The sequence below is a fragment of the Schistocerca americana genome, chromosome 1 (assembly GCF_021461395.2).
Source record: "Schistocerca americana isolate TAMUIC-IGC-003095 chromosome 1, iqSchAmer2.1, whole genome shotgun sequence".
In the NCBI taxonomy this organism is placed as follows: Eukaryota; Metazoa; Arthropoda; class Insecta; order Orthoptera; family Acrididae; genus Schistocerca; species Schistocerca americana.
In genome coordinates this window covers 1,125,872,843-1,125,887,911 of record NC_060119.1, presented here as the reverse complement: position 1 = coordinate 1,125,887,911, position 15,069 = coordinate 1,125,872,843, and the positions used below count along the sequence as shown (strand labels likewise).

General features: G+C 41.1%; 1 protein-coding gene across 1 annotated transcript in view; it reads right to left on the bottom strand.

The window, feature by feature from the left end:
• Window positions 1–6,772: 6,772 nt before the first annotated feature.
• The window catches only part of LOC124597022 (dynein regulatory complex subunit 3-like), a 176,479-nt gene continuing 168,182 nt past the window's right edge, over window positions 6,773–15,069 (bottom strand). Inside the window, 1 exon segment of the mRNA XM_047135911.1 lies at window positions 6,773–6,949. Coding sequence (XP_046991867.1) covers window positions 6,773–6,949 — 177 coding nt within the window.

Here is a 15,069-nt window from a genome sequence, read left to right as displayed (position 1 = left end):
AATTCAATTTCCAAATTATTAAAATTACTGGGTTCATTATCACATTCTTTGCTGATACTTTGTATGGCCTAAGTAGATGCAAGTTTGTTGTGCACAAGCTCTGCTTTCATTATTTTAGACTGCTTCCTGATCTGAAACCTGTTAACTTACTTTTATATAAATTTGTGTGTTGCTATGTGATATCTTTATGAGTATGTGGAGAAATCTGTTATCATCTCAAAAATATCTGTTAGTACTTGATGTCATGCAGAAAGAAATGCTAGGGATGTGGACACAGAGCTCACTGAAGTTGAAAATGACATCAATGCAAATAATGATCAGCATTCTGATAGCGAAACTGAACAGTACAAAATATTGGTAGGGCAGCCTGCTTCAGGTTCTTTTGAAAATGTTGCATCTGCTAATCTGTTAAGAATCAAATGCTCATCATAAAGGAGGTCAAAAAATCTCATAATGAAACTAAAACAATTAGACAACAAATTGCTGAATCTAATGTCATTGTTGCTACAAATCAAGAAAACCTTTCTAACTGTCAGACTAAACTGCATTCTGCTGTAAGAGAAGCCTTCTGCCAGTTACAGCAAACTGCATCCCACAATTAAGTGTATTCAGCAGCACAGTCTGGAACACAGGATCCAGTCAAAAGTTTAAGAGAGGAAACCAAAATTGCTTTAGATCAAATATCAAAAGCACAGATAGCTTCTCTTAAGGAGCTATATAAAAGAATTAATTAAACTTTTAGCAGATGATTAGCCACAATTCATCACACAAGAAATATGTTCATACAGCTTTTTACAAAAACTGTGCAGCAGTGTGCTATTGAAAAAGAATCTAAAATCCTAGAGGACACAGGGGGCAAATTCACCTCTTACAAGAAGACTTTGTTGGATGTATTGGTGAGATAGTGAACAATAGGATCCAATATTTATAGCAAAAGGATGATACGACTTTATGCAATGGTTGCCAAATTGATAATAACCTAATCCTGTTCACAGGTGCTCAATTAAGTGCCATGTTGGTGGGTATCTTTAGAATGATTTGTGGGCATACAAAGGTACCAAAATGCCTATAAATGGATGCTGGATCTGGGAGTGGTTAGTCTCAGGTCCAAACCAATGAAGTGGCAGGCCCTGTTATGAACTGAAGTAGAGGAAATGAAGTTAGAGTACTCATTTTTTGTAGTCAATAGTTTGATAATCAAACATTTGGTAGGGATGAACCTAATAGATCAGGGGGATTCTAGGACCAACTCCATTTGAGAAAATGCTGTGATGACATCATTGCCAATTTCATTCGTAGTGATGAGTGTCATTGGCACTTGTGCCAAACAGTAAAAACACAATATCACAATATGTTGGTGAGCTCAGTGATAAACCACTGAACACATTGGAACTGTTTTCAGTGTGCTGAGAAATTGTACACAAAGATAATGAATTTGAGTATCTCAATGACACTCAGAGAAGTGAGTGATATATATTTTCCAAGAATTTGCAGTGGTATTTGAAGAAAAACCTGGGGTCATACATGAATATGAATGTAAAGTGAATGTCTATTCACACAAAATATGTTGTCATGCTCCCTATAATGTCCCATGGGCCAAGTGGCCAGGGATCAGGAAGATGCTATCTTCAGAAATTTTGGAACCATAATTGATCCCATATTGCAGTTTGTTATTCACAGTTTCTAAACCTGACAGAAGTATGAGACTTGTTCTAGATGCCATAGCAATAAATAAAATTCTTATTTTCAAACAAACTCAGCCAGAAAACATTGAATAAAAGATTTAGAATTTCTATGCTGTTAGATTCTTAACCAGTCACAACACTGGAAGATTTCCTTGGGAAAGAGATCATGCAAATACACTGCTGTCATATTTGCCAGTCAGATTAGCAGTTCAAGATGCTATCGTTTGGTTTAAATGTTAGTTCTGGTCTTTTTATAGTCACTTTGGACACCCATGAAGCATCAAACAGCCTGCACTTCTACAGTTGCCATCTTTCTACACCAAAAAATCCCTCCCATACAGCCTGGCTACCCAGGGATGGCTTATCTGCATTGGCAATAACTCCCTTGCCCAGTATTCCAAAGGTCTCACAAAGGCCTTCACAGGCAGGTACTAGCCTCCAGACCTAAGCTGCAAACAGATATCCCATGCCTTTTCCCTACACAACCCCAGTCCTTCTACCATCCCCAAGAACCAGCTACAAACGAATGTCCCCTTTGTATCCCTATCCTACCCCAGACTGGAACAACAGAACCACATCCTTTGTCAGGGCTTTAATTCCTATCATCATGCCCTGAAATCAATATCCTTTCCACCCCTCATAAAGTGGTGTTCCACTGCCCATTCAACTTCCACAACATCCTAATCCATCCCTATGCCACGGCCAACCCCAGCTCCTTGCCACAGGGATCATATCCCTGTAGAAGACCCAGGTCCAAAACCTGCCCAATCCAGTGACCCATCACTGCCTATTCCAGGCCTGCCACAGGTTTACACTGTTGCATCAGAGGTCAGGCCACCCATGAAAGGACCCATGCCGTATACAGCCCTGCTGCAATCATTGCATAGGTTTTTATGTTGGTATGACTACCAAAAAACAGTCCACCAGAATGAACAGCCACCACCTAACTCTGACCAAGAGGTGGTTGACCACCCTATAGCACTACATGCAGCTGAGCATAACGTGCTTGATTCCAATTGCTGCTTCACAACCCAGCAACCCAGGCCATTTGTAACCTCCCCTCCTCCAGAAGCTTTTCCAAACTGTGCAGATGGGAGTTATCATTACAACAAATTCTCTGCTCTTGAAATTATCCCGGCTTAAGCCTGTGGTAACCTACTGTCCCCGCAGCTTCTACCCAACAGTTTCAACTACCTCTGTACTATCACCTCCTCCAAATTCACATCCCCTCACCCACATAGTGCGCTGCTCTCTGTGCACACAGCTACTGGTCTTTTCTCTTCATCTGTGCCTCCCCTTTTCCACTCCCCATCTCCCTCCACCCTGCACAGCCTCTGAATACTGTAGTTGGCAGCCTTTTCTGCCATTTATCCACTGCATTCTGGCCAGGGCAGACAGAATTGTGTGTGTGTGTGTGTGTGTGTGTGTGTGTGTGTGTGTGTGTGTGTGTGTGTGAACAAGAAGATGAGAAGAGGGTGGCAACTCTGCTAAGATCAGCAGAATTCTCAAGAAACATGATATCAAGAGAGTATTTTGCCCACCCACTAAGATTGGGACAATGTTGGAGAATGTAAAGGATGACTTGGGGTTACAGAAGTCAGGCATTTACAACATACCATGTGAGTGTAGGATGTCATACATCAGCCAGACCACCAGGAGTGTGGACATCAGGTGTAAAGAACAGCAGAGGCACACCAGATTCAGACAGGCAACCAAATCAGCCATAGCAGAACACTGTCTAGAGCTCAGACACTCTATGAAATACAGTGACACCAAGATTGTCACACAGAACCCTAGATATTGGGACAATGTCGTAAAAGAGTCCGTTGAGATAAATATCACAGAGAATCTCATCAACCGTGACACTGGATACCAGCTCAGCATGGCCTGGGATCTGGCTATTGAACTTCTGAAAACTAAGTGTAAAACACATCAAGATTTCATAAGAAACAGGGATGTGGACCAAGAAAACAGCCACAAGACAGAGCACCAGACACTACAGATTCATGCTAAAACTCCTGAGATGACAACCATGACTCTAGAGGGCATCCAAGTCAGCTGCGGACATTGGTTGGAACACCAGTGATCAGGAGGCACCATGGGAGCTACATCTGGTGGGTGTGGACCACGAACGAAACACTCGATGCGGTGCAGACAGTTATAAAGCGCCCAGCAAGAAACAGAAGTGGACATCGAGGAAACAGCTGTGACTTAAACTCGTCATGTTTCCCTAGGTCCCTTCCTTGGAATGCCAACTTTTCAGCAGAAGACAGGACAGCCATACACAACCTCAAAACAAATCCTGACCTAATTATCCTACCTGCAGACAAAGATTTCACCATCATTGTTATGAATCACAGTGAATACCTAGCAGAAGCCCTCTGACAATTATATGACTCCTCACAGAACCTCTCCCCTGAATCCATTTCCCCCCTAACCCCTATGACACCTGGCACAACCACTTTCTACATGCTTCCCAGAAACCACAAACCCAACAATCCTTGATGCCCCAGTGTAGTTGATTATTGTGTTTCCACTGAAAGAATTTCAGCCCTCATTGATCAACACCTCCATCAAGTTGCCTGTAATCTAGCCTTCCATCTCAAAGACACCAACCACCTCCTTCACTACCTCTCCACCATCCTCATCTCTTTACCTCCTGGATCCTTACTTGTCACTGTTGGCACCACTTCCCTATACACCAAAATGTCTCATGCCAATGGTCTTGGCAATGTTGGACATGACCTTTCACAATGTCCTTCAGACTCCAAACTCACTACCTCATTCCTCATACACCTTACTGATTTTATCCTAACTCACAACTACTTCTCCATTGAAGGAAAGGTACACAAACAAATCTGTGGCAAAGCCATGGGCACCTACATGGCACCCTCCTGAGCCAAACTGTTTATGAGTCATCTAGAGGAAACTTTCCTAGCCTCCCAAAACCCCAAACCTGTGGTATGGCTCAGGATCACTGATGATATCTTCACAATCTGGACTGAGAGCCGAGACACACTATCCTCATTCCTTCACAAACTTAACACCTTATCTCCCGTCTGCTTTACCTGGTCCTCCTCAACCTAGCACGCCACCTCCCTGCATGTTGACCTCCACCTACCTGATGGCTTCATCCATACCTCAGTTCACATTAAACTCACCAACCACCAATGAAGTACCTGCATTTTGATAGCTGTCATCCCTCCCACACCAAAAAATTTCTCCAATACAGCCTGGTCCCTGGTCTGTAGCAAGAGGATCTCCCTTGCCCAGAATGCTGAAGGTCTCACCACAGCCTTCACAGACAGGCAGTATCCTTCAGACCTAGCCCACAAACAGATCTCCCATGCCATTTGTCCTCACAACCCCAATCTTTCCACCTCACACAAGATGCACTACAAAGTAGCACCTCCTTTATTACTCATTACCACCCTGGACTGGGACAACAGAACCGCATTCTTCATCAGGGCATTGATTATCTATCATCATACCCTGAAATAAGAGAAATCCTACCTAACATCCTGTCCATGCCTCCTAAAGTGGTGTTCCATCGCCAGCCAACCTCCACCTCATCCTAGTCCATCCCTATGCCACTTCCAATCCCAAGCACTTGCCGCAGGGATCATATCCTTGTGGAAGACCCAGGTCCAAGACCTGCCAAATCAACCCACACAGCACTTAGTATTCCAGTCCTGTCACAAGCTTATCCTACTGCGTCAGAGGCCAGGCCACAAGTGGAAACAGCTAAGTCATATACCAGCTCTGGTGAAATCATTGCAGAGATTTTTATATTGGTATGACTACCAACCAGCAGTCCACCGGGATGAACAGCCACCACAAAACTATGGCCAAGAGCAAAGTAGACCACACTGTAGCACAACATGCATGCTTGATTTCAATGCCTGTTTCTCTACTCGAGCCATCTGGATTCTCCCCTCCTCCACCACCTTTCCTGAACTGCACAGGTCGGAGTTATCCTTGAAACCATTCTGCAGTCCTGAAATTATCCAGGCGTTAACCTTAGGTAACATACTGTTCCCACATCCTACACCCAAGCGTTTCCAGCCCCTCTGTCCTATCACTGCCTCCCTAATCTCATTTTACACCCTTTCTGTGTGCCCCCCTCCCCCCCCCCCCCCCTGCCAATGCACCTATCATCTTTCCCCTTTCCTGCTCCTATACTTTTCCATTTCCCGTTCTCGCTACCTGTACCCCCCAGCCCCCTCCTCACAACGCAGTCCCACAGCTTCCTGAAACTGCTACTCCCGACTGTCGTGTGCGTGAGATAATCTTGCTAGTGTGAAGGAATGTGTGTGTGTTTCCTTTCCTGATGAAGGCTGTGGCCAAAAGCTAATGTGTAAGTATCTTTTATTTGTGCCTATGTCAGTGTGTGATTTGCATGGGGGGATGGGGTGGATTCCCCCCCCCCCCCCCCCCCCCCCTCTGCATCAGACCATCCCCTCCTCTGGTTTTAGTTTATGCATCCCAACCTGGGATAATTGTTTCCCACGCACTGGAGTAAAACTTTACATATAACGTAAATTTGTGGAGCCGAACACTGAAAGTTTTTAATAAGTCTTACTATTAACACTATTAATATGTTTCAGTTTTCTATCATCAGAATAAGTACAACTTTTCACAAATTTGCCTCTACGTTTTGAATTCCCCTCGTATATCTGTACCCGTATGTAGATGATTTTGTAAATAAGCTTTACCTATAATGTACTTTTAAAGATATAACAAGGGATGGCTTTTCTGATAATGCATTCACGTCAATAGTGAGTTTTGGCATTAACATCTATCTATAAATAGCTGTTTAACCATGCATAACGCCACGGTCCAAGCTAGTAACATATATAATTCTACTAACCCCCTAAGACATCCCCCCCACTGGTAGAAGCACAAATCACACCCTGGCCTATCTGTAACTTGAAGTCTCACTTTTACAGTAAGTAGCAATCTATATTTTCCTTATATTGTTGATATTCCAACCTGGAGTTTCCATTGTTTGATTATAATGCAATTCTTTAGAGAGTCTGTTGTGCATAGCTATATGACAACAGTTTTAGTTCTCTGATTATGTGAAATTATTCACAAATAAAATTATTTGTAATATGTACTTCCCTGTGTATATCTGCACATGTATCGCTGGCCCATTTCTTTGCTTTCTTGACGAGTACATCTTCACGGCCATTAATTATTTGTGTGTGATAATCGTGTGAGCCACCTGTTGCTTTGTTCAGTGCCTCTTTGTCAGTCATTATCTGCATAATTGGACAGAGAGGCTTGTCATATACAATTTTTTAAATACTTTATTGTGAAAAATTAAAATAATAGAATAATTAATTTACTAAAACTACATGTACAAAATTTACAATGGAATTTCTCATAAATGAAATATGTTGTGTATTCCAAACTCCAAAATCTCAAAACACAGCCATAGGCATATTTTGTAGTTCATTTCGCACAGGAAATATCAGGACCTTTTTGTAGTCAATTTCATAAAATTAAACTTTAGTTCAACCTCATGACAATTTACTGTCTGCTTGCAAAAACGGGGCATTATACTTTGGTTTGGCAAAATGCAGTGGATTGCTTGGCATAGGTGGTTCTTTCCCATAGTTTATTTTCTATCTACAATATCTTTCACACTAACTTTGTTTTCTTTTGACTGTAATATTTCTGGATGTGTTCTGGTAACAAGCAAGCATTCATAACATATAGATTTTCAAGTACAGTAGACTCTCGACTATATGACTCATGGCTATCCAGCCTACTTAATTAATAATATAATAATACTACTCTATGATAAAACGGTGATTAAAGAACAGAGCTCAATTGTATTACACACAATCTATAAAAAATACACTCCTGGAAATGGAAAAAAGAACACATTGACACCGGTGTGTCAGACCCACCATACTTGCTCCGGACACTGCGAGAGGGCTGTACAAGCAATGATCACACGCACGGCACAGCGGACACACCAGGAACCGCGGTGTTGGCCGTCGAATGGTGCTAGCTGTGCAGCATTTGTGCACCGCCGCCGTCAGTGTCAGCCAGTTTGCCGTGGCATACGGAGCCCCATCGCAGTCTTTAACACTGGTAGCATGCCGCGACAGCGTGGACGTGAACCGTATGTGCAGTTGACGGACTTTGAGCGAGGGCGTATAGTGGGCATGCGGGAGGCCGGGTGGACGTACCGCCGAATTGCTCAACACGTGGGGCGTGAGGTCTCCACAGTACATCGATGTTGTCGCCAGTGGTCGGCGGAAGGTGCACGTGCCCGTCAACCTGGGACCAGACCGCAGCGACGCACGGATGCACGCCAAGACCGTAGGATCCTACGAGTGCCGTAGGGGACCGCACCGCCACTTCCCAGCAAATTAGGGACACTGTTGCTCCTGGGGTATCGGCGAGGACCATTCGCAACCGTCTCCATGAAGCTGGGCTACGGTCCCGCACATCGTTAGGCCGTCTTCCGCTCACGCCCCAACATCGTGCAGCCCGCCTCCAGTGGTGTCGCGACAGGCGTGAATGGAGGGACGAATGGAGACGTGTCGTCTTCAGCGATGAGAGTCGCTTCTGCCTTGGTGCCAATGATGGTCGTATGCGTGTTTGGCGCCGTGCAGGTGAGCGCCACAATCAGGACTGCATACGACCGAGGCACACAGGGCCAACACCCGGCATCATGGTGTGGGGAGCGATCTCCTACACTGGCCGTACACCACTGGTGATCGTCGAGGGGACACTGAATAGTGCACGGTACATCCAAACCGTCATCGAACCCATCGTTCTACCATTCCTAGACCGGCAAGGGAACTTGCTGTTCCAACAGGACAATGCACGTCCGCATGTATTCTGTGCCACCCAACGTGCTCTAGAAGGTGTAAGTCAACTACCCTGGCCAGCAAGATCTCCGGATCTGTCCCCCATTGAGCATGTTTGGGACTGGATGAAGCGTCGTCTCACGCGGTCTGCACGTCCAGCACGAACGCTGGTCCAACTGAGGCGCCAGGTGGAAATGGCATGGCAAGCCATTCCACAGGACTACATCGAGCATCTCTACGATCGTCTCCATGGGAGAATAGCAGCCTGCATTGCTGCGAAAGGTGGATATACACTGTACTAGTGCCGACATTGTGCATGCTCTGTTGCCTGTGTCTATGTGCCTGTGGTTCTGTCAGTGTGATCATGTGATGTATCTGACCCCAGGAATGTGTCAATAAAGTTTCCCCTTCCTGGGACAATGAATTCACGGTGTTCTTATTTCAATTTCCAGGAGTGTAGAAACACATTGCACATGTCACTGGATAGACAAAGGTTCAAAGCTTTGACATAGTTGTGCCATTGTATGTTTGGAGCAATATGGCAACTACAACACAAGAGAAATCATTTTATGTGTTGGAATGTATGTGAAGTCAATCCAATGTTATTCGCTTTTGGCCTTCCAGGTCACCAGACTTCACCTTGCAATTTTTTTCTATGGGGGTACATAAAAGACAAAGCCTTTGTCCCATCAATGGCAGCTAATCTTCAAGAGCTGAGAAATAGAATTGTTGTTCAATATACAGGGACCAGTTGATTTATGCATGGAATGAAATCAACTACTGTTTTAATGGTTCTTGAGCAACGCACAGTGCTTATGTCGAGTGTATGGTATAGTATCTGTACAAACATAAAACTCTGGACCTTCCTCTATCCATTGACATACACAATGTATTTCAGTTTTTATAGTTTATCTGTAAGAAACAACTGAAATTTGTTCTTGCCTTTTGAATCACCCTGTACTGTTAATGTTGAATAAATTATCAGACCCATTCTTCAACAAACAATACTTAGAAGCCCTTTTCCAGTGCTCACAAACAACGATGAATGCATGTAGTGAGCAGGGGACTTCAGATTGATTGCATATTTTTTAGATTTCCAAAAGGCTTTTGACAGTGTTCCTTTAGAAGCAAGTCCTAATTAATCTTTGTGCCTAGGTAGTATCATCGCAGTTGTGTTACTCGACTTGTGATTTCTGTCAGAAAGATCACATTTCATAATAACTGATGGAAAATCATTGAGTAAAACAGAAGTAATATCTGGCATTCCCCAAGGAAGTGTTATAGGCCCTGTGTTGTTCCTGATTCACATAAACGATTTAGGAGACAATCTGAGCAGTCTTCTTAGATTGTTTGCAGATGATGCTGTCATTTACTGTCATGTTAAGCCATCAGATGATCAAAACACATTGCAAAATGGCTTAGAGAAGATATCTATATGGTGCAAAATGTGGCAGTTGATTCTATCATGAAAAGTGTGAAGTCATCCACATGAGCACCAAAAAGAATCCACTAAAATGCTGTGATCTCAACTAGATAATTCAGGATTACAATTACAAATAACTTAAATTTGGAGCAACCACATACATAACGTTGTGGGGAAAGCAAACCAAGAGTGTAATTTATTGTCAGAATACTTAGAAAATGTAACGGATCTATTTATTAATTTATTTATTGCACTATATATTCCATAGATCAATTTTTGCTTGGTAATGGATGGATGTGAAATGAGGCAAAACATTTAATTCATTATTACATTTTTTCCATCACGACAATAAACAAAGATTAAGAATATAAATGGAAAATAATAATAAAGGAACACAATCAGTAAGTTTACGCTCAAAAACAGAGCCTAAGATTCAATTTTCAGATCTTATCCAAACAATTTTTTACAAAGTAAAAGTGACCATCTTCTTGACTTACAGATCACCAATTGATCTAATTAAAGCAGCAAAATATACTGAATCCAGAATACACAATAATACATGGTAAATAATGTTAGTTATCTCTGCTATAAAATTCTTCCAGAGAATAGAAAGTTTTCTCAAGCAAGAAATCCTTTAGCTTACTTTTAAATAGTACTTGCTACCATGTAGACACTTAATATTGCTTTGAAGTGCACTGAAGATTTTTGTGCTTGTGTATTTTACACCTTTTTGCACCAGAGACAAATTTTTTAGGTCACAGTGTATGTCACATTTCCTTCTTGCATTATGATGATGGTGTGTTTCACTCATTTTATATTGAGAAGGATTGTGAAGCATGAATGTCATGATCAAAAAGAGATATTGTGAAGAAGTGGTTAGTATTCCTATCTGTTAAAAAAGGTTGTGACATGAGGTTCTTGTAGGCACTCCACACAAAATTTGGACAGCCTTTTTCTGATTTGTCAAGACTTTTTTCAACAGTGGTGAATTGCCCCAGAAGATTATTCCATAGCACATAAGTGAATGGAAGTAGCCAATGTAGGCAGATTTTGTGACATTAGTGTCTCCAATTTTGGTAATATCCGAATGACAGATGTTGCTGAACCAAACTTTTTCAGGGGGTGTGCCCAGTTAAGCCTGTTATCTGTATGTAAACCCAAGAATTTCAAACAATCTACCCTCTGTATCTGATGGCTCTCATGTGCAATGTTTATTTCCTGTGGAGTTTTGTGACCAGAATAGAAATGAATGCTTAGGTTTATTGCTAGAGAATTTACTGTGAAGCAATTCAGAACACGCTCTTATAACTAGCTGGCATTTAATTCTAGGTCAGGAGATGTCTTATTGTGTATCACAATGCTTGGGTCATCAGCAAATATTGTACATTTGCTTGCTTTGTTTGAGGACAAAGGAAGTCATTGATATATGTGAGAAATAGCAATTGACCAAGGACACAAATTTACTGTTCTCCAATTGGACTCTACCCCACCTCCCTGTGTGTTGTTACCATCTACACTATTTTCTGTTGTCTGCTCTGTAGTCAGGATTTGAGCCAGTTGCCCAATAGTCCTCAGAGTCCATAGTGACATGCTTTCTGTATAAGTATCCTATGACTGATGCACTCGAAAGCCTTAGACAAATCACATAATATGACTGACCACAGGCAATGTCTTTTTGTCAAGGCATTCCAAAGCATTATCAGTAAATGAAAATATAGCTTCGGTTGTGGAGATCCTTCTCTGGATCCAAACTGGTTTTATTATTGCAATGTTTCCTAGGTGACTGAGAATCTTGGCATGTATTAATTTTTCAAGGAAAAGAGAGATAGGATGATAGTTTATAACATCTGAGGCATCACCTTTTTTGTAGAATAGCATACTTCATCCTGTCAGGGAAGATACCTTGTTTCAGAGAGGCACTGAATATATGAGCAATGACTCCACTGAACTGATAGCAGCAGGTTTTTAGCAGTTTTCTGGAGATGTAAATACCAGCTGAATTTTTGCTATTTAAAGAAATAATGGTTTTTCTTACTTCCTGTACTGTTATAGTGGCTATACCTATCTGCTCTATGGAATTTGTGTAATGACCTTTCAGTATTTTTAAGGCCTCTTCTAAGGAGCTATTGTGTCCTGTTTTCTCAGCAACACTTAAAAAGTGCTAATTAAAAGTTTTTGCCACAGTCTTGATTTTGTACTTGTTTATCTTCATTACTGAGAACAATGTTTTGGGACCTACTAGAGCAGTTTGCACCAGTCTCACTCCTTATCGCTTCCCATATTGTTTTCATTTTGCTACTAGATTTTTTAGTTTTGGGGCACAGATACAAACTTTTTGACTTCTGAATAACATTACTTAGTATTTTACAGTATTTTTATACTGATTTTAGCTGGTTGCAGCTGTCAGAATTTTTTGTGACGATGTACAGCTCTCTTTTTCTTTTGCTTCAAATTTTAATACCAATGGTTATCCTGGGCATTTTGGTATATTTTGTGGTTTGGGTCTTATATAGTTTTTTGGGAAGGTGCTTTCAAATATCAGTGCCACTTCATTACTGAAAAGATTGTGCTTGTAAATGGCATTTTCGAAATTATACACAGGTCTCCAGTCTGTGGACTGGAGATGTGATTTAAAAGTCTGGAGGGTTTCATCATTAATTGTCCTAGCTAGTTTCCAGTTGGAGCCACTATCATTCTTACAGATACTTGCACTATTTATAGTGAGTCTTTGTCCAATATTGTCAGAGAGACCATTCAGGACTTACCTGGTAGCTCTAGCGCCTATTTTGGTCTGGTGCGTAAATATACTATCAGTCAGTGTGCTTGTACATGAAGTTATTCTAGTAGCGAAGCTAACAACAGAAGAAAAATCATATGTCGACATCAAATCACTTTTATGTATGAATAAGCATATTATGAGAGCAGGCAGACAAGCACAAAAGCAGGCAGACAAAATCCAAAAGAGACAAAACTCCCCCGAAGGTCCTCTGTACATTGTAACTTCTATACATCGAAGGTATTCAAAAAGAATTATATGGGGCACATACTGCCAAATGTTGTTCTAAACAATAATTCTGCACATCAGTTGCTCTACAAGTGACATTGTTTTTAACATAAATGCAAAAACCACCTCTTTCTTTACACTTTCTACAAAATGATGTTGCTAATTAATAATTATTTATCACGTTTTTCTATACCAGAATTAATATGGTGCTCACTAAAGCACAGAACCTGGGCATAATCTAAACCCCATGGTCCACAGATATTGATTATAAGTTCACTGATGTTACTGCAGAGACCTCTAATGTTTCGGCGATGAACTGCCAGCTTTTGCTTAGCAGAAGGAGTTACATTGTTTTCTCTAAAAAAAGAAGTTTCAGTTGAAGGTCTGGGCAAGGTATTTTTCACTACCCATTTTTCCAAGCCAGTTGTCCAGTGTAGTCTGCCTATGCCCAGTAGTACAATTAGCTTGTGTAATGGAACACTTTTCATTCATATCTGACTGTCCTGGGTTCATTTTCTTCCTTGAATTTGCAGTTGTATCACAATTTATAGTCACTAAATGAATTTTCCCAAGTCAGTGAGTCTCTACTAAAGAAACTGCTTACACTATGCTTGTCAGCCCCCTTCTGGAGTACTGCTGTGTTGTGTGTGATCCACATCAAATAGAATTGACAGAGGACATGAAAAAAAGTTTAATGAGGAGCAGCTTGTTTTGTGTTACTGTGATAGATTGCCATGGATATGATACACGAATTGGGGTGGCATCATTAATACAAAGACGCTTTTCACTGTGACAAAACCTTCTTGCGAAATTTCAATCACTAACTTTCTCTTCAGATTATGAAAATATTTTGTTGGTGCCCACCTACATATGCAGAAATGATCATCATAATAATGTGAGAGAAATCAGAGCTTGCACAGGAGTATTTAATTTTTTCCCGTGTGCTGTTCGAGAGCAGAACAGTAAAGACATAGCTTAAAGGTGATTTGGTGAAACCTCCTCCAGACACTCATTTTGATTTGCAGAGTTATCAGGTGGATGTACATTTGCAACCCTGTGTTCTTTGTTTTTTCAGTTGCAGATCAAACATCCACAGTGCATGCATTTCTAATTTTTTTTTTTTTTTTTTTTTTTTTTTTTTTTTTTTTTTTTGTGCAGTGTTTTAATGAAAGAGTCCAAAACGGATGATGAACAAAAAAACTTGTAGTGACTATGGATCAGAAATTACATGCTGTAATAAGACTGGATTCTGGGGTACCAGTCAAAAGTGTTGCTTTGGGGTAAGAGGTAGAAAAAAAGTACTGTTGGAGACTGGAAGAAAAATCAAGCAGAAATTGCAAAGTATTGTGCTTCCCAAGCTAGTGGAAGTTGAATAAAAGTAAGAAAGACTATGATGAAAGTTAAGTGTAAAGAAGTTTAGGAAGCTTTGTTTTTGTGACATGAACATTTCAGAGGAAAAGGTTTGCCCATTACTTGACCAGTATTGCAAGAAAAAGTATTGCAATTTCAGCAGTAAATAGAAGGAGAAGATTCAGACTTTACTGCCCGTGATGAATGGCTGGATCAGTGGTATTCACCAGATTACCATTAGTGGAGAGGCTTTATCCACTGACAGAGAGGGTAGACCATTCTTTAAAGACTATCTTTCACAGTTAATTGACGAGGATGGAATTTTTGATGAAGCTTTCATATGTGATGAGAGCAATTTAAATAACAAGATACTCCCTATAAATGTTTGTTTCAAAAAGGGAAGCTGCAGCACTTGGATGCAAGTAAAGGAGGGAATGAGTTATCATAGGGGCTTGCAGTAATGCAACTGGAAACCACAAGCTTAGGGTTACATCAATAGGGAAAGCACGGAAACTTAAGAGATTTCAACAACCTGAAAAATCAGGAATCACTGACCCTACATTACACTTATCAAAAGAAATCCTGGATGAATTCAGAAATATTTAAACCCTGGTTCCAAAATGAATTCAGACAAGCTGTAGAGAAACATTTGAAAGACAACAACGTACCAAGAAAAGCCACTATTTCTTGATAACATGCCTTTGCATCCTGGCTGTTGCAAACTCACAGAAGGAAATATGAAATCATTATTTCACCACCAAATGTGACTGCTCTTTG